Source organism: Rhinoraja longicauda, chromosome 19, assembly GCF_053455715.1.
Source record: "Rhinoraja longicauda isolate Sanriku21f chromosome 19, sRhiLon1.1, whole genome shotgun sequence".
In the NCBI taxonomy this organism is placed as follows: Eukaryota; Metazoa; Chordata; class Chondrichthyes; order Rajiformes; family Arhynchobatidae; genus Rhinoraja; species Rhinoraja longicauda.
Window position 1 is genome coordinate 3,911,705 of NC_135971.1, and position 26,472 is coordinate 3,938,176.

At 46.8% G+C, this 26,472-nt stretch overlaps 1 protein-coding gene across 1 annotated transcript in view; it reads left to right on the plus strand.

Annotated features, from left to right (window-relative positions):
* Nucleotides 1-21,809, plus strand: part of LOC144602633 (zinc-binding protein A33-like) — a 30,057-nt gene extending 8,248 nt beyond the window's left edge. The window contains exons 3-6 of the mRNA XM_078415766.1: nt 15,494-15,727; nt 17,224-17,246; nt 17,339-17,457; nt 21,066-21,809. Coding sequence (XP_078271892.1) covers nt 15,494-15,727; nt 17,224-17,246; nt 17,339-17,457; nt 21,066-21,640 — 951 coding nt within the window. The 3' untranslated portion in view covers nt 21,641-21,809. The remainder of the gene's footprint in view (nt 1-15,493; nt 15,728-17,223; nt 17,247-17,338; nt 17,458-21,065) is intronic.
* Nucleotides 21,810-26,472: the final 4,663 nt, after the last annotated feature.

The following is a 26,472-nucleotide window of genomic DNA, read 5'->3' on the forward strand; positions in this document are numbered from 1 at the left end:
TGGATTCCGCTCCAACCACTGTACTGAAACTGCGCTCCTCAAAATCACAAACGACCTTTTCCTCTCCTCCGACGCTGGCAACCTCAACATCCTCATCCTACTTGACCTCAGCGCCGCCTTTGACACCATAAATCACTCCATTCTCCTCACCCGACTTGAATCCTCCTTTCACATCACCGGCACAGCCCTATCCTGGTTCAAATCTTACCTCTCTGACAGGCACCAGTTCATCTCCATTAACAACTGTAAATCCCCCACCGCTCCCCTCCCCCAAGGTGTCCCCCAAGGCTCAGTCCTTGGCCCCCTCCTCTTCATCCTCTACCTGTTCCCCCTTGGTCAATTAATCCGCCGTCATGGTCTCAACTTCCACTGCTTCGCCGATGATATCCAGCTCCTCATCTCCACCAAATCAATTTCCCCCACCACACACTCTACACTGACAAACTGCATCACTGAAATAAAATCTTGGCTTCAAACAAATTTCCTCAAACTCAACTGCAGCAAATCTGAAATCATCATCATTGGTCCAAAAACACTCACCAAATCCACCCAAAATTTCATCCTCAATATTGATGGTCTCCCAGTATCCACCTCCCCTCACATCCGGAATCTTGGAATCATCTTTGATCAAACCCTCTCCTTCGACAAACACATCAAACACATCACAAAGACAGCCTTCTTCCACCTCAAAAACATTGCCCGTCTCCGTCCATCCCTCTCTTTCACAGCTGCAGAAACCCTCATCCACGCCTTCATCACCTCCCGTCTGGACTACTGCAACAGCCTCCTCTATGGCTCACCCTCAAAAATCATCAGTAAACTTCAATACATTCAAAACTCCGCTGCCCGTCTCCTCACCCACTCCCCGATCCGTAACCATATCACCCCCGTCCTTTACAAACTCCACTGGCTCCCCATCCCCCAGAGAATCCAATACAAAATCCTCCTCATGACCTACAAAGCCCTCCATAACCTGGCCCCATCCTACCTGACTGACCTCCTCCACAGGCACACTCCCACCTGCACCCTCCGCTCTGCTGCTGCCAATCTCCTGTCCGCCCCCATCCGGACCAAACTCAGATCCTGGGGGGACAAGGCTTTCTCCATCGCTGCTCCCACCCTATGGAACTCACTACCCCAAACCGTCAGAGACTCCTCCTCACTCACCACATTCAAAACATCACTGAAGTCTCACCTCTTCAGCACTGCCTTCAACCACTGAAGATCACCTCACCTTCTGTCTCCTTTCTCTGTTCGTTTACTTATTTATCTATTTATTCACTTCTGTATGTTCTAGAAATCCCTGTAAAGCGTCTTTGAGAGTTTGAAAAGCGCTATATAAATGTAATGCATTATTATTATTATTATTATAAGAAAATAACTGCAGATGCTGGTGCAAATCGAAGGTATTTATTCACAAAATGCTGGAGTAACTCAGCAGGTCAGGCAGCATCTCGGGAGAGAAGGAATGGGTGACGTTTCGGGTCGAGACCCTTCTTCAGACTGTGGTATTAACCCAACGATGAACAGGTGTAATATAAGTAAAAATAAATACCAATAAGTTTTTTTTTTAAATTAATTAAAAAAAAAAAAAAATAAATAAAAGTGAAAGGTGACTAGAGTTCTGGCATCGCCTGTATTAATGGTGGCCATCTTTTAACAAACGTCTGTCTTCAACTGTATTTTTGCTGTGATTTTCTCCATGACAAAGATTTTTTTACCCTGTCTCTCCATTGCGTTATGCTGGGGGGGGGGGGGGGGGAGGGGGGGTTGTGGCTTCTACCAGAAAACTGTCATCATTTTTTTTGCTATCAAAAGTAGAATTCTCAGTGGATAAATTAACTCTCCATCTTTCATATTGTCAGGGAGTATAGCCAGTATACAGAGTGCTGGATCTAAAGTGAAATTAATGGCCAACATCTATTCAATCTCCTTTTGAACACTCTTCCAGAACTCCAAGAGCTTTGGGCAATCCCAAAATATATGTGTGAAGACCCCCACCATTCCACAGTCCCTCCAACATAGCTCAGATGTGTTACTATATTTTGATGTTATAGATGGAGTGTTAAAATACCGCATTTTCACCTTCCAATCAAATTCCCTCCATGTTGGACTGTTGGTTAATTTATGTCCTCCTTTGAATGATTCCTCCCATTTTTCATCTGTTATTATAATATTTGTTTCCAACCCCCATTTTTCTTTGACATCCATATTGTTATCATTTGATTCATGTTGTATTATTTTATACATTTTTGATATAACTCCTTTTTTTGTCTCTTCCTCTGAAAATGACATTAACAGTTCCTCTTCCCACCCGGTCCCCTGTATAAAGTCTATCCCCTACCCCCAATTCCTCCGTCTACGCCGTATCTGCGCCCGGGATGAGGTGTTTCACACTAGGGCGTCAGAGATGTCCTCATTCTTCAGGAAACGGGGCTTCCCCTCTTCCATTATAGATGAAGCTCTCACTAGGGTTTCTTCTACATCCCGCAGCTCCGCTCTTGCTCCCCCTCCCCCAACTCGCAACAAGGACAGAATCCCCCTCGTCCTCACCTTCCACCCCACCAGCCAGCGGATCCAACAAATCATCCGCCAACATTTCCGTCACTTACAACGGGACCCCACCACTGGCCATATCTTCCCATCCCCTCCCCTTTCTGCGTTCCGCAGAGACCGTTCCCTCCGTAACTCCCTGGTCCACTCGTCCCTTCCTAACCAAACCACCTCGTCCCCGGGCACTTTCCCCTGCAACTACAGGATATGCAACACCTGTCCCTTTACCTCCCCCCTCAACTCCATCCAAGGCCCCAAACAGTCTTTCCAGGTGAGACAAAGGTTCACCTGCACCTCCTCCAACCTCATCTATTGCTTCCGCTGCTCAGATGTCAACTTATTCACATCGGCGAAACCAAGCGCAGGCTCGGCGATCGCTTCGCTCAACACCTGTGCTCGGTCCGCATTGACCAAACTGATCTCCCGGTGGCCGAGCATTTCAACTCCCCCTCCCATTCCCAGTCTGACCTTTCTGTCATGTGCCTCCTCCAGTGCCATAGTAAGGCCCACCGGAAATTGGAGGAACAGCGCCTCATATTTCACCTGGGCAGCTTGCAGCCCAGTTGTATGAACATCGACTTCTCCAACTTTAAATAGTTCCTCTGTCCCTCCCTTCCCCTCCTCCTTCCCAGATCTCCCTCTATCTTCCTGTCTCCACCTATATCCTTCCTTTGTCCCGCCCCCCCGTGACATCAGTCTGAAGAAGGGTCTCGACCCGAAACGTCACCCATTCCTTCTCTCCTGAGATGCTGCATGACCTGCTGAGTTACTGCAGCATTTTGTGAATAAATACCTTCGATTTGTACCGGCATCTGCAGTTATTTTCTTATACGTAACAGTTCCTCTAATTTGGATGGTTTTTTACAAATATTCTCCCATTCCTTATGTTTCTGAAGGTAATGTCGTAGTTGTAGGAATTTATAAAAAAGTCATGAGCTGGTAGATTAAATTCCTGTGCAAGTTGTTCGAATGACTTCATGATCTGTCCATTAAACACTTGTGCGATATATAATAACCCTTTGTTTGACCAATTGTTATACCCTGAGTCCATAGTAGATGGTAAAAAATCTGGGTTTATCGCTATTTTAGGGGCCGTACAAATGGAATTCGCCAGTTTTAATTTCTTTCCTACTTCTGACCATATTTTCAATGTTCCCTTGATCCAGTCATTACCCACCCTCAGCCTCCTCTGTGCCATTTCAGTCAAGAATGGGAGTGATTCCAACGGTAAATTTTGACAAGCATTTTGTTCTATTCACCATCTTTCATCCTGAACATATTCCAATCCTGAGGCCTTTTTTGTCCCCATCTCCACGGCGGTGGATATCTCCGCCCATCTCACCAACGTCCTTCCTCAGCCGAATCCACCTGTCAATTGCCAAGACTTGCCCTGAGTCCTTCTCCTTGCCCCTCTTTTCCAGCTCTACCCCCTCTACTCCACAAGACACAAGAAGGCTCCGGTACCGAAGCATCATCGGTACATGCCTGCTCCCAAATCCGCCATGTCTTGTGTCTCTGAATAAATGGTGCGTTTGTTCCAGGGCCATAGTTACTGCTTTCCTTACACAAGCACAGCTGCACTCTACTCTGGATCAGCAGTTATGACACTGAGCTAGTAATATTTTTCCATGTTAACTGGGCCTAATTCTCACGCAGACTCACGTAATATCTCCTCACAAGCTGGCGAAATAACTTTTGCAAGCATAGAAACATGGAAAATATGTGCAGGAGGAGGCCATTCAGCCTTTCGAGCCAGCACCGCCATTCATTGTGATCATGGCTGATTGTCCACAATCAATAACCCGTGCCTACCTTCTCCCCATATCCCTTGATTCCACTAGCCCCCAGAGCTCTATCAAACTCTCTCTTAAATCCATCCAGTGATTTGGCTTCTACTGCCCTCGGTCAAGTCAAGTCAAGTCAATTCAATTTTATTTGTATAGCACATTTAAAAAGAACCCACATTGACCAAAGTGCCGCACATCAGTTCAGGTACTAAGAAACGAACATACAATGGCACACAAAGATAACAGCACATACATAAACAGTTCACAGCGCCCCCTCAGAGGGCCTCAAACGCTAGGGAGTAGAAATAGGTTTTGAGCCTGGACTTAAAGGAGTCGATGGAGGGGGACATTTCTAATGGGGAGAGGGATGCTGTTCCACAGTCCAAGAACTGCAACTGCAAAAGCAGAGAATTCCACAAATTCACAACTCTCTGGGTGAAAAAGTGTCTTCTCACCTCAGTATTAAATGGCCTCCCCTTTATTCTAAGACTGTGGCCCCTGGTTCTGGACTCCCAACATTGGGAACATTTTTCCTGCATCTAGCTTGTCCAGTCCTTTTATAATTTTATATGTTTCTATAAGATCCCCTCTCATTCTTCTAAACTCCAGTGAATACAAAGAGGTGGGGGTAAAGGTTGGTAGATGTTCTGGGTCGAGAAGCTACACCAGCAGTGGAAGCCGGGATCTGTTGGCAAATTGTAACAATTTGGCTGAACTTCCTGCTGTCACGATGTGGAAATTAATTGGCCTTTCTGTTGTTATGTATTTCAGGAGGAAACTCTTCGGAAGAGGAGATGAGGCTCGCTGTGTTGTTTTTGGAATATAACTCAGGAAACATTGGACGTTGGTCTTCTAACTAGTTGTTTAATTAATGCAGGGTGAGTGATGAAGCCCTGACGCTGTCAGTAGCAGAGGGTGCCCTGGCCGTTGAAAGGTTCGATCACCCATTTTTGTTGAACACGGTGTTCACGGAAGTGCCCGATGGCATTACAAGAGGTAAAACCTAAAAAAAAACCCCATTGGAGATATTGAAGTATCAGTTATATGTAAAGGGTCTATTTACTACCAGAATCGAAGGTATTTATTCACAAAATGCAGGAGTAACTCAGCGTGTCAGGCAGCATCTCAGGAGAGAAGGAATGGGTGACGTTTCGGGTCAAGACCCTTCTTCAGACTGATGTCAGGGGGGGTGGGACAAAGGAAGTTAGAGGGAGAACTGGGAAGGGAAGGGGGAGGGGAAGAGAGGGACAGAGGAACTGTCTAAAGTTGGAGAAGTCAATGTTCATACCGCTGGGCTGCAAGCTGCCCATGCGAAATATGAGGTGCTGTTCCTCCAATTTCCGGTGGGCCTCACTATGGCACTGGAGGAGGCCCATGACAGAAAGGTCAGACTGGGAGTGGGAGGGGGTGTTGAAGTGCTCAGCCACCGGGAGATCAGGTTGGTTATGGCGGACTGAGCGAAGGTGTTGTGCGAAACGATTGCCGAGCCTGCGTTTGGTTTCGCCGATGTAAAGAAGTTGACATCTAGAGCAGCGGATACAATAGATGAGATTGGAGGAGGTGCAGGTGAACCTCTGTCTCACCCGGAAAGACCGTTTGGGTCCTTGGATGGAGATGAGACGGGGAGGTAAAGGGACAGGTGTTGCATCTCCTGCGTTTGCAGGGGAAAGGAATCATCAATCTGAAGAAGGGATTCGACCCGAAACGTCACCCATTCCTTCTCTCCAGAGATGCTGCCTGACCCGCTGAGTTACTCCAGCATTTTGTGATACCTTTAATACCGGACTGGTGAGGCACTTCAGACACGAATTACCTCCTTTGTCCAACAGGTGTTACCCTCTCTCCATTGTTACCCTCTTGATTTCAACGTATATGTAACACGCTTTCAAATTGTCTTCAGCCCTACTCGCCAAGGAACCTTGTAGGTCAGCAAGGGGGAGATTGAGGACAATGTGGAGAGTGGATCAAATGCATTTGAAAGTACGGACACGCAAGTCCGGTTTCATGAACACAATGGGGTTGATGTGCTAAAAGCTACTGGTTTCAATGCAGTGAAGCGGGTGAATGTATGGTCACGATTACTAAATGGATCTCTGATGTTGAAGACTGCAAAGACGTGGTTGATAAGAGGCGAAGGACAGATAGCACAACGAATCAGGATCCAGGTGTTTCCAATGTGATAGGGAGGGATGTTAAAGATGTGGTCGAACTGTGCCACTGATGATAGAAAATGTTGCAACTGCATTGAGAGAGATTATCCTAGACTGATAGAGTACTGATAGAGTACGGTGGTAATAAAGGTTCAATATCCGAACTGATGTGGAGGAAGGAACTACAGATGCTGCTTTAAACCGAAGATATACACACAAAGCTGGAGTAACTCAGCGGGACAGGCAGCATCACTGGACAGAAGGAATGTCTGACGTTTCGGGTCAAGACCCTTCTTGAGTCCGCCTCAGCCTACCTGACCTCCCAGTTGCTAAACATTTTAGCTCCCCCTCCCATTCCCACTCTGACCTTTCTGTCCTGGGCTTCCTCCACTGTCAGAGTGAGGGTTTGGAGAAACAGCACTTCCTATTTCGCTTGGGCAGCTTTCACCCCAGCGGTATGAATATTGACTTCGCTTAATTCAAGTAACCCTTGCTTTCCCTCTCTCTCGAACCCTCCCCCTTCTCAGTTCTCCAACCAGTCTGACTGTCTCCGATTACATTTTGTCTCTATTTGCTTTGATGTTACCTGCTGCTGGTAACAATGATCTATTCCACATATTCCTTGATCTCCACCCCCTTTGTCTTGTTTTCACACCTTACACTACCTTATATCTGTATCTCCCTCTCCCCTGACTTCAGTCTGAAGAAGGGTCTCGACCCGAATCCTCACCCATTTCTTCTATCCAGAGAGGCCGCCTGTCCCGCTGAGCTAATCCAATATTTTCTGTCTATCTTCGGTTTAAACCAGCATCTGCAGTTCCTTCCTACGCAAGGGTTACTTGAAGTTATTGAGATTAATATTCATACCGCTGAGTTGTAAGATGCCCAAGTGGTATTTCGCCATGTCTGTTGCAACATATTCTAGGATATTGGGCGTGGCAAGCGAAGAGATTGCGGCAGCGTTGACTGCATTTTTGAAACCTGTTTAACAACAAACAAAGTGAGTGAATCGGCGACCAGAGGACATCGGGTTAAGATGAGGGAGTAAGGACTTAATAGGAATCTGAGTTAGGAAAAGGGGATGTACAACGATATCTAGGTGTCCTAGTGCATCAGTCACTGAAAGGAAGCATGCAGGTACAGCAGGCAGTGAAGAAAGCCAATGGAATGTTGGCCTTCATAACAAGGGGAGTTGAATATAGGAGCAAAAGTTCCTTCTGCAGTTGTACAGGCCCCTAGTGAGACCGCACCTGGAGTACTGTGTGCAGTTTTGGTCTCCATATTTGAGGAAGGATATTCTTGCTATTGAGGGCGTGCAGCGTAGGTTTACTAGGTTAAATCCCGGAATGGCGGGACTGTCATATGTTGAAAGACAGGAGCGACTAGGCTTGTATACACTGGAATTTAGAAGGATGAGTGGGGATCTTATCGAAACGTATAAGATTATTAAGGGGTTGGACACATTAGAGGCAGGAAACATGTTCCCAATGTTGGGGGAGTCCAGAACCAGGGGCCACAGTTTAAGAATAAGGGGTAGGCCATTTAGAAACGGAGATGAGGAAAAACTTTTTCAGTCATAGAGTTGTGAACCTGTGGAATTCTCTGCCCCAGAAAGCAGTGGAGGCCAATTCTCTGAATGCATTCAAGAGAGAGCTAGATAGAGCTCTTAAGAATAGCAGAGTCAGGGGGTATGGGGAGAAGGCAGGAACGGGGTACTGATTGAGAATGATCAGCCATGATCACATTGAATGGCGGTGCTGGCTTGAAGGACCAAATGGCCTACTCCTGCACCTATTGTCTATTGAGTCCTAACAAAGAGTGGTGGGTGTATGGAACGGGTTGCCAGAGCAGGTAGTTGGTGCAGGGACTATCCTAACGTTCAAGAAAGTTAGACAGGTAGATGGATAGGACAGGTTTGGAAGGATATGGGTCAAACGCAGGCAGGTGGGACTGGTGTAGCTGGGACATGGCGGATGCTATGGGCAAGTTGAGCCGAAGGTCCTTTTTCCACGCCTTATCAGGACCACGTTACTAATCAAGACTTTGTCGTTCTCTGCCTTAAAAATATCCATCGATTTGGCCTCCACATCTTTTTGCTTCCATGAATTCCACAGATTCGCCACCCTGTGACTGAAGACATTAGAAAAGTTTGTCCTTTTATTCCGAAGTTTTTGGCTCTAATCCCAGACTGTCCTGCTAGGTAAACATCCACTCCACATCCGCTCTATCTGAATGCTGGTTTGATGTTGTTGGAGTTCTTGATGCCAATTTGTAGTCAACGCAGTCCATCATTCCCATCCCCGATTCTCCTTCCCGCAATCCCGAAACTCCTCCTCCTCGTCTTTCTATCCCACTCAGTTCCTTCCTCTTCATTCGAAACGCATAAGATTATTAAGGGGTTGGACACGTTAGAGGCAGGAAACATGTTCCCAATGTTGGAGGAGTCCAGAACAAGGGGCCACAGTTTAAGAATAAGGGGTAGGCCATTTAGAACTGAGATGAGGAAAAACTTTTTCAGTCAGAGAGTTGTGAATCTATGGAATTCTCTGCCTCAGAAGGCAGTGGAGGCCAATTCTCTGAATGTATTCAAGAAAGAGCTAGATAGAGCTGTTAAGGATAGCGGAGTCAGGGGGTATGGGGAGAAGGCAGGAACGGGGTACTGATTGAGAATGATCAGCCATGATCACATTGAATGGTGGTGCTGGCTCGAAGGGCCGAATGGCCTCCTCCTGCACTTATTGTCTATTGTCTATAGGTGTCTCGACCCGGAAGCGTCACCTATGCATGTTCTCCGGAGATGTTGCCTGACCCGACGAGTTGCTCCAGCACTTTGTGCCGATCTTTGGTATAAACCCGCATCTGCAGTTCTTTTTATTTTACAATATATCTTCATGACAATCCTGCTTACGACTTTGAAAGCAGCCTTCATTCATTATAATTTCATTATTTTTAATCTTAGCTTCCTGACTAGTTTGATAAAATCCAAGCTCATTTTCTCAGCGCGATTGTGCGTTGTGGATGGGCCACGATCTATTGATTCATCTAACAGGCTGAGTATTTATTGTGTAGGAAGAAACTGCAAATGCTGGTTTAAACCGAAGATAGACACATACATTTGGAGTAACTCAGCGGGTCAGACAGCATCTCCGGAGAAAAGGAATAGTTGACGTTTCGGGTCGAGACCTTTCTTCAGACTGAGAGTGAGCGGAGAGGGAGACACAGAGAATACGGAAGGGCAAGGTGTGAAAACGAGACATCAAATGAGATGTGGCTCAAGTAAAATGTAGAATAGATCATTGTTAGCTAGGAGACGGTGACAACGAAGCAAACCAGAGGTACAATTTAACCAGGGGGACAGTCATACTGGTGGTATAACAAGGATGAGAGAGGGATGGAGAAAGAGGGAGAGCAAGGGTTACTGGAAGTTAGAGAAATCAATAATCCTACCGCTGTGGTGTAAGCTCCCAAAGTGAAATATGAGGTGCTGTTCCTCCAATTTGCGCTGGGCCTCACTCTGACAGTGGAGGAGGCCCAGGACAGAAAGATTAGTATGGGATTTGAAGTGTTTAGCAACCGGGAGATCAGGCAGGTTTGGACGGTCTGAGCGAAGGTGTTCAGCCAAACGGAATTGATTGTACTCTCGAGTTGCATGTGGTCGGGGATCCGACCTTTTCATCTGACCGTGCGACGGTGATGCTTCGCAGAAGGTGGGGTTATAGACAATAGACAATAGACAATAGACAATAGGTGCAGGAGTAGGCCATTCGGCCCTTCGAGCCAGCACCGCCATTCAATGTGATCATGGCTGATCATTCTCAATCAGTACCCCGTTGTGCCGCGATTAAAAAACATCACTTGACATTCACTTGATACTACTTAAACGAGTCTCACAAAGAAAGATGAAGGAATCTATATATTCTACCTGGCTTAATGGAGTCTAACATTCCCCTCAACGCTGTGCTCAACAAAACGAGGTGGTCGATTTTTTGTCCCGGCACGGCACCATCTGCCACTGACAATAACTGGCCATCATCACTGATATCCTGCAAATATTCTACAGCATTCACCGTTGGCACTAAGGAAGTTCAGTTCCACACAGAGTTTAACTGAAGAATATGTCCTAGCTTCTCTTGCGACCAGCTTCATCTTGAAATAAATACTGCAAAACACAAAAGCTGAAGTTGAATGAGACGGAGTGTTCACTGGAGTTCAGAAGGATGAGAGGGGATCTTATAGAAACATATAAAATTATAAAAGGACTGGACAAGCTAGATGCAGGAAAAATGTTCCCAATGTTGGGCGAGTCCAGAACCATGGGCCACAGTCTTAGAATAAAGGGCAGGCCATTAAAAACTGAGGTGAGAAGGAACTCCCTCACATCCACCCCTTTCTTCTGCAGAAGGAGCAGTTGCTGGAAATCTATCTGGAGTTGACACAATTCCCTCTTACTCTGTCTTGCTCTCTGAACACCTTTGGAGACGAAGAACTTCTTGATGTTCTCCTTGGTTGCTTCCCACCAGAGTGTCGGGGAGTCAAAGAGGGGCCTCACAGTTCTCCAACATGCGTAGTCCCTCTTTAGGTCCTCAATGTTTCACAGCTCCCCATTTAACTTCCACGTCCCACTGCCCGCCTTCCGGTCCTCTTGCTAGGTGACAGGAGGCCTGGAGGAGGCAGTGGTCAGAGAAGATGGTTCCAGAGATGGTGCCTGACCCGCCGAGTTACTCCAGCACATTGTGTAATTCTGTGAATCTGTGTGGCTTCACGTCAAGCTCTCAAACACCCGTTTAAACTAATCCCAGTTTAGCTCGCCCCGTGTTCCGCTAAATCCCTTCAACCGTTACCAAAGAACAGAAGCAACTCTATTTTTTAGTGCGACTAAACCGGAGTATCGAATAGAGGTCCGCGAGGTTAGAGCGAGAACGTGCAGACTCCACAAATTGAGCACCAGGTCAAAACCAACACTGGGTCATTTTAGCTGTAAAACAATAGTGCCCGCATGGAATGGAAAACTGGACTACACTTCTTCCCACTCTGTCTCCTGCAAAAAGTCTATCCCCCACTCCCAATTCCTCCGTCTACGCCGCATCTGCGCCCGGAATGAGGTGTTTCACACTAGGGCATCAGAGATGTCCTCATTCTTCAGGAAACGGGGCTTCCCCTCTTCCACTATAGATGAGGCTCTCACTAGGGTCTCTTCTACATCCCGCAGCTCCGCACTTGCTCCCCCTCCCCCATTCGCAGCAAGGACAGAAACCCCCTCGTTCTCACCTTCCACACCACCAGCCAGCGTATCCAACAAATCATCCGCCAACAATTCCGTCACCTACAACGGGACCCCACCACTGGCCATATCTTCCCATTCCCTCCCCTTTCTGCATTCCACAGAGACCGTTCCCTCCGTAACCCCCTGGTCCACTCGTCCCTTCCCACGCAAACCACCCCATACCCGGGCACTTTCCCCTGCAACCGCACGAGTTGCAACATCTGTCCCTTTACCTCCCCCCTCAACCCCATCCAAGGACTCAAGCAGTCTTTCCAGGTGAGACAGAGGTTCACCTGCCCCTCCTCCAACCTCATCTATTGCATCTGCTGCTCTAGATGTCAACTTCTTTACATCGGCGAAATCAAACGCAGGCTCGGCGATCGCTTCGCTCAACACCTTCGCTCAGTCCGCCTTAACCAACCTGATCTCCCAGTGGCTGAGCACTTCAACTCCCCCTCCCATTCCCAGTCTCACCTTTCTGTCATTGGCCTCCTCCAGTGCCATAGTGAGGCCCACCGGAAATTGGAGGAACAGCACCTCATATTTCGCCTGGGCAGCTTGCAGCCCAGTGGTATGAACATTGACTTCTCCAACTTTAGATAGTTCCTCTGTCCCTCTCTTCCCCAGCCCCTTCCCAGATCTCCCTCTATCTTCCTGTGTCAACCTATATCCTTCCTTTGTCCCGCCCCCCCTGACATCAGTCTGAAGAATGGTCTCGACCCGAAACGTCACCCATTCCTTCTCTCCTGAGATGCTGCCTGACCTGCTGAGTTACTCCAGCATTTTGTGAATAAATACCCAGCTAACAATGGCCTGTTTCCGTTATCACCCTAACTTTTTTTTCCATATTTTTCATTCATGTGTTCTACATCTCTCTGCATCCTTGTCTACATCTCTCGTTTCTCTTTCCCCTAACGCTCACTCTGAAGACGGGTCTCGACCCGAAACATCGCCCATTCCTATTTTCCAGAGATGCTGTCAGAACCGATGAGTTACTCCAGCTTTTAGTGTCTATCTTCGGTTTAAACCAGTATCTGCAGTTTTTTCCTGCACGTGTAGATTACACCGAGAGAGTGTGGAACGCCACATTTCACCAGTGTTCGCACGTTACCATTGAACAGTTGCTCTGAATTTAAATTTCACCATCGTTTCCCATCCACGTATGGCACCATTTTGACCTTGGTCCCCTTTGTTCTTCTTTACACTGACCTAGGGCTATATCTCTGGTATATTGACTTTCAAGAACTCCTGTGAGATTACTTGGAGGTTTGTTCGGACAACTTCCCAATGAAACCTTGCAGTTTAATGTGGATAAATGTGAGCTTATCCACTTTGGGGGTAAGAATAGGAAGACAGATTATTATCTGAATGGTGTCAAGTTAGGAAAAGGGGACATGCAACGAGATCTGGGTGTCCTAGTGCATCAGTCACTGAAAGGAAGCATGCAGGTACAGCAGGCAGTGAAGAAAGCCAATGGAATGTTGGCCTTCATAACAAGCGGAGTTGAGTATAGGAGCAAAGAGGTCCTTCTGCAGTTGTACAGGGCCGCAGTGAGACCGCACCTGGAGTACTGTGAGCAGTTTTCGGCTCCAAATTTGAGGAAGGGTATTCTTGCTATTGAGGGCGTGCAGCGTAGGTTTACTAGGTTAATTCCCAGAATAGCGGGACTGTCATATGTTGAAAGACTGGAGTGACTAGGCTTGTATACACTGGAATTTAGAAGGATGAGAGCGGATCTTATTGAAACATATACGATTATTAAGGGGTTGGACACGTTAGAGGCAGGAAACATGTTCCCAATGTTGGGGGTGTCCAGAACCAGGGGCCACAGTTTAAGAATAAGGGATAGGCCATTTAGAACGGAGATGAGGAAAAGCTTTTTCACTCAGAGAGTTGTAAATCTGTGGAATTCTCTGCCTCAGAAGGCAGTGGAGGCCAATTCGCTGAATGCTTTCAAGAGAGAGCTAGATAGAGCTCTTAAAGATAGCGGAGTCAGGGGGTATGGGGAGAAGGTAGGAACGGGGTACTGTTTGAGAATGATCAGCCATGATCACATTGAATGGTGGTGCTGGCTCGAAGGGCTGAATGGCCTGCTCCTGGGTCTATTGTTTATTGTCTATTGCAGTCAATTAACATATATGCTACGAAGTGGGAGGGTGCGGAGTGGACAATGCGATACTGCAAGAATCCAGCCGCTCCCAAAAGTGTAGATGGGCTATTGCATGCTAGCCAATCATAGTGTTTGTTAGTAGTAGTCCCGCCTAGTATGTGCTTTATAATATTAAGTTCTCGCCTACGTCAGGCAGTAGGTGCAGCAGCTCGGAGCTGTAATGTGCTGTAGGTCCTGTGATGTAAGTGATTCAATAAAATGATGTGTTGTATCTTAGCGTGGATTTAACAACTTTATTACAAAAGCAAATAGACTTCGAATCCGAAAGCACCTGGAATTAAAATGGCTTCGAAAGACAAGGTCGAGAGTTGGTCCGAGGAGGTAGTTTGTCCCATCTGCCTGGATTTCTTCACCGACCCGGTTATACTGGAGTGCGGCCACAACTACTGCCGCTCCTGTATCACACAGAGTTAGGGCAGGGAGTGGAGAAACTCTTGCCCGGAATGTAGAGCGGAGATTACAGACCGCACCCTCAAAGTAAATCGGGCCTTGGCGAATATCGCTGAGAAAGCTCGAGCACTGAGCCTGAATACAGAAGAGAAGGGAAGTAATCTTTTCTGCGAGGAACATCAGGAAGAAAAGAAGCAGTTTTGTGAAAATTACAAGAAACTGGTCTGTCTGGTTTGTCGAGATGCGGTGGAACACAGAAACCACAGCTTGCAGCCGATTAAAGAACCTGTTGACATCTACAAGGTCAATGCAAACAGATTTGTATCTTTATTTACCTTGTTGAGTCTTTGTTGTCTAACACCTTTATTCTTTGATCTTAGGCTCGGGTAAAATCGGCCATAGAATCTGTCACGAAAAATAAATCTGATATCGAAGAAATAGAACAGCAACAACTACGAAAGATTTCCAAAGTTCGGGTGAGGCCTTTCTGTCTGGAATTTTTATGCAGCGTTGCTCATTTTAATGTGTAGTGGACATGCTGGATCAATTGACTGCTGAAATTAGGTGCGTAGGGAGGAACTGCAGATGCTGGTTTAAACCGAAGATAGGCACAAAAAGCTGGAGTAACTCAGCGGGGCTGGCAGCATCTCTGGAGAGAATGAATGGGTGATGTTTCGAGACAAGACCCTTCTTCAGACTGGTTAGAGATAAGGGAAACGAGGGACAGGGAGTAGATGATGACGCAAAGAAATAAAGAACAATGAATAAAAGATATGGAAACAATTAACGACGATAAAGGAAACATGCCATTGGGATGGGGTGAAAGTGAGAAGTTAGTGCGACTTGGGTGGGGGAGGGAGAGAGAGAGGGAATGCCGGGGCTACCTGAAGTGAGAAAAGTCAATATTACTGGGCTGAAAGCTGCCCAGGTGAAATATAAGATGCTGTTCCTCCAATTTTGCAATTAGCCTCCCTCTGACAATGGAGGAGACCTAGGACGGAAAGGTCAGTGTGGGAAATGGGAAGGAGAATTAAACTTCTTTGTTTCAGGAAAGTGTGAGAGAATTTGATTGATTAGATAATTCTGAGAACCGGACGCTGATGGGCTAACTGGTCACTTATTCTGTTAGCAAACACAATACAGAAATATATTATGTTAATCTTCAGCATTCATTTGACAGGAAGAGTCACACAGCCTTCAGTCCCATGTCACATCCCAGTTTGCTGAACTGCACCAGATTATCACTGAGAAAGAAAAGGACTTCCACAAAGATATCCGAGAAGACGAGGAGCGGGTTCTAAATCCAATGGAGAAAAATCATCGGGAGATTCAAGGGAATTTAAATTATATTCAGGAGGAACTCCTGCGTTTACAGAAACGGATGGGACAAAAAGACAGCGTGAAATTTCTAGAGGTAAGGAAGTCTATTTAAATTTGCTTCTTTAAATGGGCACCATCACAAAATGGCGTCTAATATATTTGAAACAAATTCAACCATGTTGTCTATTGTCTATACATCTGCAGTTTCTTCCTACACATCACTAACATCATATTCAATAGACAAGAGACAACAAGTGCAGAAGTAGACCATTCAGCCCTTCGAGCCAGCAACTCCATTCAATGTGATCATGGCTGATCATTCTCAATCAGTACCCCGTTCCTGCCTTCTCCCCATACCCCCTGACTCCGCTATCCTTAAGAGCTCTATCTAGCTCTCTCTTGAAAGCATCCAGAGAATTGGCCTTCACTGCCTTCTGAGGCAGAGAATTCCACAGATTCACAACTCTCTGACTGAAAAAGTTTTTCCTCATCTCCGTTCTAAATGGCCTACCCCTTATTCAGCCGAAACGCACAACCTGTCAATCAATAGTCGTTTATTTGTCACATACACATAAATGTGTAGTGAAATGAAACATTACCCGCAGTTGAACAATAAGGCCAATAAGAATAATCAATAAAAATGCAATAACACATACAATCACAAACTAACACCAAACAAAAAGAAACATCCATCACAGTGAGTCTCCTCCAGTCCCTCCTCACTGTGATGGAAGGCCACAATGTCTTTTCTCTTCCCCTGCCGTCTTCTCCCGCGGTCAGGCTGTTGGAGTTGCCACGTCGGGGCGGTCGTGGCTCCCGACATTGAAGCCCCCGCTGGGCGGTGAAAATCCCGCGGCCTATTCCAGGCCGCGCTGGACGGTAAAAGGTCCGCGGCGGGCCAACCCAAGCCCCGCGATTCGGGGCGGGCGAACACGTTGCCTCTGCCACTGCCGGAGCTCCCGATGTCTGCCCCCATCCAGGGGCCTGCGGGCTTCCGACGTCCAGGCGGCCCGCGCCGGAGCCTCCGGAGACGAGTCGCAGCCGCTCTCGCAGCATCCGAAGGCGGCCAGCGCCGCAGGTGGTGAGTCCAGGCCATGGGCTCTGCGAACCAGAGCCCCAGGTGGTCCCAGGTGCATGGCCACTGGTAGGCCGCAGCGGGAACGGAGACACGACACAGAAACAAAGGTCGCGTCTCCGTTCGGGAGAGAGAATTTTACAGTTCCCGTTCCCTCCCACCCCCCCAAACATAACATACAAACCCTACACCATATTAAAACTACAATTCAGACAAAAACAAAAAACACAAAAGACAGACGGACTGCAGGCAAGCCGCAGCTGCGACAGCAGCGCTGACTCCTCCCTGTTCGCATCGTGTCCAGACTATCCTGTCAGCATCGTGTAATTTTCAGAATAATTTTTATACTTCCTCCATCGGTTCTATGTCTGCAATATCATTATTCTTCTCTGTGTGTCAATGGGGGTGAGAGTGGAGAAATGGGAATTTTTGACACCTCGTAATAATCTGGGTGAAATTCGTGCTCTCAGCAGTTCTGTCTCGGTCAATTCAGTCTTGTGTTTTATTTATTTCAGGAGGAAGCCGTTCGCCAGCGAAGGTAGGGCATGTTCTTCACTGAAACTCTGCATGTAACTTATTTCCTCATAAACATCAATGCACAATTTGTAATCAGCTATTTAATATTTGCAGGATTAGTGATGAGGTGAATTCATTGTCAGTGACAGATGGTGCCATAACAGCTGAAAAATTCAACCACCTCTCTTTGTTGAAGGCAGCGTTGATAAAAATGTTTGACTCCTTTAAACAAGGTAAAACATATGGACTTATTTCACTTGGTTTGTGGGACACATTGATGTTTTATGTGATGCAAAGGTTGGCCAGGATAAAGCTCTGAATGGTAATTGGAGTTTCATTTCTGCACCAACCCACGGGCTGAGAATCCTCACGCACACATGGTCAGCTGGAGATGTTAGATCCTGGAACACATGCAACACAGGAGCACGATACAACAAATACCCAGGCTGTTGGATGAACCAATGCATCCCAACCCACCCACACCGCAAAAACACTCTGACCTATGAGTTTGAATTCTACCACGGTAGTCAGGAAATTGGAAGTAACGGAATTAAATTATAATGAACAACGGTAGCAGTAATCAGTGTGCGTGTGTGTGTGTGTGAGAGAGAGCAGAGACTGTAGTATTGTGTGGGGATAGTAAGGAGTAAGACCTGTGTGATCTCCCGGACAAGTTTCGATCGCCTAGCTTGGGGTCGGAGAGGAATTTCACGGATTTCTTTTCCCAAATTGGCCTGGGTTTTTAATCCGGTTTTTCGCCTCTCCCAGGAGATCACTCGGTTCTTTTGGGTGGGCGGTTGGAGCGGTTGGAGTAGCGTCCGGGCGGTAGTTTTTGGAAACCGAGCACGGGGCTTTGTTCTTACAGAGGCCCAGGAGCGGTTGGAGCGGATTTGCAGGATTAGTGATCAGGTGAAATCATTGTCAGAAGGTAATTGAGGCCAGTTCACTGGCCATATTTAAGAGGGAGTTAGATGTGGCCCTTTTGGCTAAAGGGATCAGGGGGTATGGAGAGAAGGCAGGTACAGGCTACTGAGCTGGATGATCAGCCATGATCATATTGAATGGCGGTGCAGGCTCGAAGGGCCGAATGGCCTACTCCTGCACCTATTTTCTATGTTTCTATGACGGCTGAAAAATTCAACCACCTCTTTTTGTTGAAGACAGCGTTGATAGAAACGTTTGACTCCATTAAACAAGGTAAAACATATGGACTTATTTCACTTGGTTTGCGGGACACATTGATGTTTTTGCGTGATGCAAAGATTGGCCAGGATAAAGCACTGAATTGTAAGATCCTGGAACACATGCAACACAGGAGAGCGATACAACATTGATACACGAGTCAGGAAATTATGTTTCAGCTTTACAGGACTTAGGGATAATTTGTAGTATTTTGTGCAGTTCTGGTCATCCCTTTGCAGAAAGAATGTGGATGCCTTGGGAAATGTGCAGAAGAGGTTTACCAGAATGCTGCCTGGATTAGAGGGCATTAGCTATTAGGAGAGGTGGGATACATTTGCTTGTTTTATGTGGAGTGTCAAAAGCTGAGGGGAAACTGATAGAATTATTTTAAATTATGAGAAGGTGTAAATCGTAGAGGGCATATGTTCAAGGAAACAGTACGAAAATTTAACGGAGGATTGTAAGGATTTTTAACAATACACGTAACTTCTAAGAATATGCTTCCAGGGGTCACTGCAGTAGCAGCGATCACACCGATGTCTAAGAGGTATTTACACAGCCGTGACAGGGAACATGGGATAGGCACGGGGAAGGAAAAGAGGGAAACGGGCCATGTGCAACCAAATGGGATTAGTTTATGTTCATAGGCATCATGGATGGCGCTGATATGCTGGGCCAAAGGGCGTGTACCTGTTCTGTATGTTTCTATTGGGGGAAGGATATTGAGGGCGTGCAGCGTAGGTTTACTAGGTTAATTCCCGGAATGGCAGGACTGTCATATGTTGAAAGACTGGAGCGTCTACGCTTGTATACACTGGAATTTAGAAGGATGAGAGGGGATCTTATTGAAACATATACGATTATTAAGGGGTTGGACACGTTAGAGGCAGGAAACATGTTCCCAATTTTGGGGGAGTCCAGAACCAGGGGCCACAGTTTAAGAATAAGGGGTAGGCCATTTAGAACGGAGATGAGGAAAAACTTTCTCAGTCAGAGAGTTGTAAATCTGTGGAATTCTCTGCCTCAGAAGGCAGTGGAGGCCAATTCTCTGAGTGCATTCAAGAGAGAGCTGGATAGAGGTCTTAAGGATAGCGGAGTCAGGGGGTAAGGGGAGAAGGCAGGAATGGGGTACTAATTGAGAATGATTAGCCATGATCACATTGAATGGTGGTGCTGGCTCGAAGGGCCGAATGGCCTACTGCTGCGTCTATTGTCTATGTTCTATGTTAAAGAGAAAGTGAGGAGATCTCAGTGAAACACAAAGTTCTACTCGACTTAACAGGCAGCATGATGGGAGGATCTTTCCCTTTCCTGAGGTGTCCAGAACAGAGGTTATCGTCTCAGAATAGGCAGTAGGTTTTATAGGACAGAGATAAGGAGATAGTTCTGCACTCAAAGGATGGTAGACCTTTGGGATTCTCCGCATCGGATGGCAGTGAAGGCTCAGTGATTCACTTCATTCAGTCCCAGTCTACTGCAGGGAAATGGACCCTTCGACCCACTATCTCTATTCCGATCTTTTTGCACAGCTACATCAATCCCATTGGTTCACAACACGTCAACGCCCTTATATACCTCGCATGTACAAGTGTCTGTCTAAATGACTCTTGAAGTTAGTGATTCCACTTCCTCCAACGGGAGCACGTTCCAGGTATCAACTACTCTCTGTGCAAGAGATTTATCCCTCACATCTATATACTAAAACTCGCTTGTTTGTTTGTTTGTTCCTGAACTACAGCCAAAACGGTACACGATAGCGCGACAATTTTAGGCCCAACTTACTCACCGTCGTCCCTTTGGTGCTAATGGAAGGAGTTTCATTGAAATCAGTGTTATGTCTTTTAAGTTATTCACATTTTAAAGTTTAAATCTATGTCCTAGGGAGGGGAGGGAGGATAAGGGGGGTGGAGGGGGATGGAGTAGGGGGGGAAGGGGGAGAGGGGAGGGTGGGAGGAGGGAGTGGGGTGGAGGAGGGGAGGGGGGAGGGTGGAAGGAGAGGGTGTTGCACCAATGCAGTAGAGGTTTGGGCCCAACGGGTCCACTTGGTCTAGTCTTCTTTAAAACTCCATCCTCTCACTTTAAACCAATAACCTTGTTTTCGATACCATTAAGATGGGGAACTGAATCTGACTAACATCCCCCTCTCTGTCTCTCGTAAACTTGTAAAGTTCTCCCAGGTCTCCAAATCAGCATTATTCAAGTCCTCCAATGGAGGCAACATCCTGGTGAATCTCCTTTGCACTCTCTCCAGCACAGTCACATCTTTCCTCATTTTTAATTACCTCCAGTAAACATTTAACTGCTCAACTGTCCCGCCAATCTAGCCCCAATTTCCACCACCAGAAGCGCAAAAAAACTCAATATCACGCCCGCACACCCATCTGCCCACCATTTCTCCTACCTCCTCTCTTCCAATTGCATCTGCTTGCCCAAGACATACCACAACTCTCGCCTTGACCTCGGGAGAAAATCTCCGGGAAGGATTTCTGTTGTCCATCTTACGTGGTAGGGGGAGGGGGAATAAAACCCCGGGCAGGGTTTCAGTTGTCCGCCCGCCTGTGCCCGAGGCCGAGCGGCCTCTCCCCCGGTCCCGGGGCCGCGCTGCCCGAGTCTCCCCCTGACCCCCGGGGACTCTCTGATTCTCTGCTTCTCTCCCCAGTCTCCGTCACCCTGGATGTGGAAACAGCAAATGTGCAGCTCGAGGTGTCTGAGGATCGGAAGAGGGTGAGAGCGACCGGGACCCTGAGGAGTCTCCCTGACACTGGGAGGAGGTTTGCAGGCCACGGGTGTGTGCTGGGATCAGAGGGATTCACATCGGGGAGACATTACTGGGAGGTGGAGGTGGCGGGGAGTCGGCGCTGGAGTCTGGGAGTCGCCGCAGAGTCTGTGGAGAGGAAGGGACCGGTCGCACTGACCCCGGAGAATGGAGTCTGGAGGATCAGACGGCGGGATGACGCGTTTGATGCATTCACCTCCCCTCCAACCCCTCTCCCCGCCCGTCCCATCCCCGGGAGGGTGGGAGTTTATCTCAGTTACGAGTCCGGGACAGTTTCATTTTACGACGAGGACACCAAGTCCCATCTCCACACCTTCACCGGGAATAGATTCACGGAGAAACTTTATCCTTTCTTCGGGATCTGGGATAAAAACCACTGGCTGAGAATCTGCTCCGGTTCCGCTCCGTGTCAGTATTTAACAAATTCTATCAATCGTTCACCAGCACCTGGAATATAGTTAAATCACCTCTTTATTTTAGATGTTAAACAAGTCTGTTCCGGGAATCGATGACCATAAAACTCCTGGACTGCCGTCTGTAATAATAATAATAATGATAATAATAATAATAATAATAAATTCATTTAATTGTCCCACACCGTGGAAATTTACAGTGTTACAGCAGCAAAGTGGATAACAGGAGACATTCATTATAAATAAAAATAAAGACAAGGATAAATTGTCACGAGTTTACTGTGTATTCCTTAACTGTTACTGTTGACTCCTCTGTTGGGAGCAGTGCTGGTTGTGCAGTCTCCCAGCAGCGGGCAGGAAGGACCTCCGATATCTCTCCTTCACGCACTTGGCGTGAGGCAGTCTGTCACTGAAGGAGCTACCTTCGATTTTTCGCTATAATGAAGTGATCAAACCAACGCTGTAATACAACACATGGCTTTTAATGCAACACTTACATCACAGGAGGTTTTTTTTTAATATCAAAAAAATACTTTATTCAAATAATAAATATCATTCACAAAACATATTTTTAAACAAGCCCATCCGACATTTCCAGAGGTTACATTTGATACAGACATTCACTTAGACATTTACTTACATTTAGACATTTACCCAGTATCCCTTATTTGGAGGGGCGTCTCTCTCCACCATACCCTGCCCCCCATGTCCAGCAGCGGAAGGACCCTAGACTGTGCTCCTCCCCCACAGGGCCTTAGCGTTGGCTGCACCAAGCTTCAGCACGTACTCCTGCAGTCTGCATCACAGGAGGTGCAGTACATTCCAGCTCCGAGCTGCTGCACCTACTGACTGACGCAGGCAAGTTCTTAATATATACAGCACATTATGGGCGGGACTACTACTAACAAACACTACGATTGGCTAGCATGCAATAGCTCATCTACATCACTACTGACAAACACTACGATTGGCTAGCATGCAATAGCTCATCTACATCTCTTCTTGTAGAAATGAAGAAACAACGGTAGCTTAAACAATGAACAACAAATGTAAAGAACATACTAGCAAAGTTACACAAAATCAACAGTACACAAAATCGCCATATCTAACGGGTGGCCTACAAACCCGTCCGGTCCTCGTGCGGTACGAGACCGCCTCACCTCCTTTCGTGGGAGAACAAGGGGAGGAGAGTGGGGACACAACAGGCGACTTGACAGGACTAGTGGGAGATAACACGGGCGCATCAGGCACCGACCGACGTGGGGAACCCGCGGAAGGAACAACGGTTGGTGGTGAATCAACGGTGGGAGCAAACACGAGATGCGGGGCGTCACGACTCAGAGACGCAGGACGCGGTTCCTTCACCGGAAGGATGTGTTGACGGTTGCGTCTGTAGATGGCCCCATCCCACTTCTGACACCATGTAATGAAGTGATCATACCAACGCTGTAATACAACACATGGCTTTTAATGCAACACTTACATCACAGGAGGTGCACTACATTCCAGCTCCGAGCTGCTGCACCTACTGACTGACGCAGGCAAGTTCTTAATATATACAGCACATAATGGGCGGGACTACTACTAACAAACACTACGATTTTTATACGCGTAGTATAAAAAATAAAATGGATGAGCTTGAGGCTCAGTTAGTCATGGGCAAGTATGATGTTGTAGGGATCACTGAGACATGGCTACAAGAGGACCAGGCCTGGGAACTGAATATTCAGGGGTACACAACGTATAGTAAAGACAGACAGGTGGGCAGAGGGGGTGGGGTTGCTCTGCTGGTAAGGAATGATATTCATTCCCTTGCAAGGGGTGACATAGAATCAGGAGATGTTGAATCAGTATGGATAGAAATGAGGAATTGTAAGGGTAAAAAGACCCTAATGGGAGTTATCTATAGGCCCCCAAACAGTAGCCTCGACATAGGGTGCAAGTTGAATCAGGAGATAAAATTGGCGTGTCACAAATGTAATGCTACGGTGGTTATGGGAGATTTCAACATGCAGGTAGACTGGGAAAATCAGGTTGGAAATGGACCCCAGTAAAGAGAGTTTGTAGAGTGCCTTCGAGATGGATTCTTAGAACAGCTTGCACTGGAGCCTACCAGGGAGAAGGCAATTCTGGATTTAGTGTTGTGTAATGATCCTGATCTGATAAGGGGACTAGAGGTAAAAGAGCCATTAGGAGGCAGTGATCACAACATGATAAGTTTTACTCTGCAAATGGAAAGGCAGAAGGGAAAATCGGAAGTGTCGGTATTACGGTATAGCAAAGGGAATTACAGAGGCATGAGGCGGGAGCTGGCCAAAATTGACTGGAAGGAGGCCCTAGCAGGGAAGACGGTAGAACAGCAATGGCAGGTATTCCTGGGAATAATGCAGAGGTTGCAGGATCAATTTATCCCAAAGAGGCGGAAAGACTCTAAGAGGAGTAAGAGACACCTGTGGCTGACGAGGGAAGTCAAGGACAGCATAAAAATTAAGGAGAGGAAGTATAACATAGCAAAGAAGAGTGGGAAGACAGAGGATTGGGACTCTTTTAAAGAGCAACAAAAGTTAACTAAAAAGGCAATACGGGGAGAAAAGATGAGGTACGAGGGGAAACTAGCCAATAATATAAAGGAGGATAGCAAAAGTTTTTTTAGGTACGTGAAGAGGAAAAAAATAGTTAAGGCAAATGTGGGTCCCTTGAAGACAGAAGCAGGGGAATTTATTATGGGGAACAAAGAAATGGCAGACGAGTTAAACCGTTACTTTGGATCTGTGTTTACTGAGGAGGATACACACAATCTCCCAAATGTTCTAGGGGCCGGAGAACCTAGGGTGATGGAGGAACTGAAGGAAATCCACATTAGGCAGGAAATGGTTTTGGGTAGACTGATGGGACTGAAGGCTGATAAATCCCCAGGGCCTGGTGGTCTGCATCCCAGGGTACTTAAGGAGGTGGCTCTACAAAAAGTGGAAGCATTGGAGTTCATTTTTCAATGTTCTATAGATTCAGGATCAGTTCCTGTGGATTGGAGGATAGCAAATGTTATCCCACTTTTTAAGAAAGGAGGGAGAGAGAAAACGGGTAACTATATACCAGTTAGTCTGACATCAGTGGTGGGGAAGATGCTGGAGTCAATTATAAAAGACGAAATTGCTGAGCATTTGGATAGCAGTAAAGGGATCATTCCGAGTCAGCATGGATTTACAAAGGGGAAATCATGCTTGACAAATCTACTGGAATTTTTTGAGGATGTAACTAGGAAAATTGACAGGGGAGAGTCAGTGGATGTGGTGTACCTCGACTTTCAGAAAGCCTTCGACAAGGTCCCACATAGGAGATTAGTGGGCAAAATTAGGGCACATGGTATTGGGGGTAGGGTACTGACATGGATAGAAAATTGGTTGACAGACAGAAAGCAAAGAGTGGGGATAAATGGGTCCCTTTCCGAATGGCAGGCAGTGACCAGTGGGGTACCGCAAGGTTCGGTGCTGGGACCCCAGCTATTTACGATATACATTAATGACTTAGACGAAGGGATTAAAAGTACCATTAGCAAATTTGCAGATGATACTAAGCTGGGGGGTAGTGTGAATTGTGAGGAAGATGCAATAAGGCTGCAGGGTGACTTGGACAGGTTGTGTGAGTGGGCGGATACATGGCAGATGCAGTTTAATGTAGATAAGTGTGAGGTTATTCACTTTGGAAGTAAGAATAGAAAGGCAGATTATTATCTGAATGGTGTCAAGTTAGGAAGAGGGGATGTTCAACGAGATCTGGGTGTCCTAGTGCATCAGTCACTGAAAGGAAGCATGCAGGTACAGCAGGCAGTGAAGAAAGCCAATGGAATGTTGGCCTTCATAACAAGAGGAGTTGAGTATAGGAGCAAAGAGGTCCTTCTACAGTTGTACTGGGGCCCTGGTGAGACCGCACCTGGAGTACTGTGTGCAGTTTTGGTCTCCAAATTTGAGGAAGGATATTCTTGCTATTGAGGGCGTGCAGCGTAGGTTTACTAGGTTGATTCCCGGAATGGCGGGACTGTCATATGTTGAAAGGCTGGAGCAATTAGGCTTGTATACACTGGAATTTAGAAGGATGAGGGGGGATCTTATTGAAACATATAAGATAATTAGGGGATTGGACACATTGGAGGCAGGAAACATGTTCCCAATGTTGGGGGAGTCCAGAACAAGGGGCCACAGTTTAAGAATAAGGGGTAGGCCATTTAGAACGGAGATGAGGAAGAGCTTTTTCAGTCAGAGAGTGGTGAAGGTGTGGAATTCTCTGCCTCAGAAGGCAGTGGAGGCCAGTTCGTTGGATGCTTTCAAGAGAGAGCTGGATAGAGCTCTGAAGGATAGCGGAGTGATGGGGTATGGGGAGAAGGCAGGAACGGGGTACTGATTGAGAGTGATCAGCCATGATCGCATTGAATGGCGGTGCTGGCTCGAAGGGCTGAATGGCCTACACCTGCACCTATTGTCTATTGTCTATTGATTGGCTAGCATGCAATAGCCCATCTACATCACTACTAACAAACACTAGGATTGGCTAGCATGCAATAGCTCATCTACGGTCGCGATTGTCGTATGTTGAAAGACTGGAGCGACTAGGCCTGTATACACTGGAATTTAGAAGGATGAGAAGGGATCTTATCGAAACATATAAGATTATTAAGGGGTTGGACACGTTAGAGACAGGAAGCATGTTCCCAATGTTGGGGGAGTCCAGAACCAGGGGCCACAGTTTAAGAATAAGGGGTAGGCCATTTAGAACAGAGACGAGGAAAAACTTTTTCAGTCAGAGAGTTGTAAATCTGTGGAACTCTGCCACAGAAGGCAGTGGAGGCCAATTCTCTGAATGCATTCAAGAGAGAGCTAGAT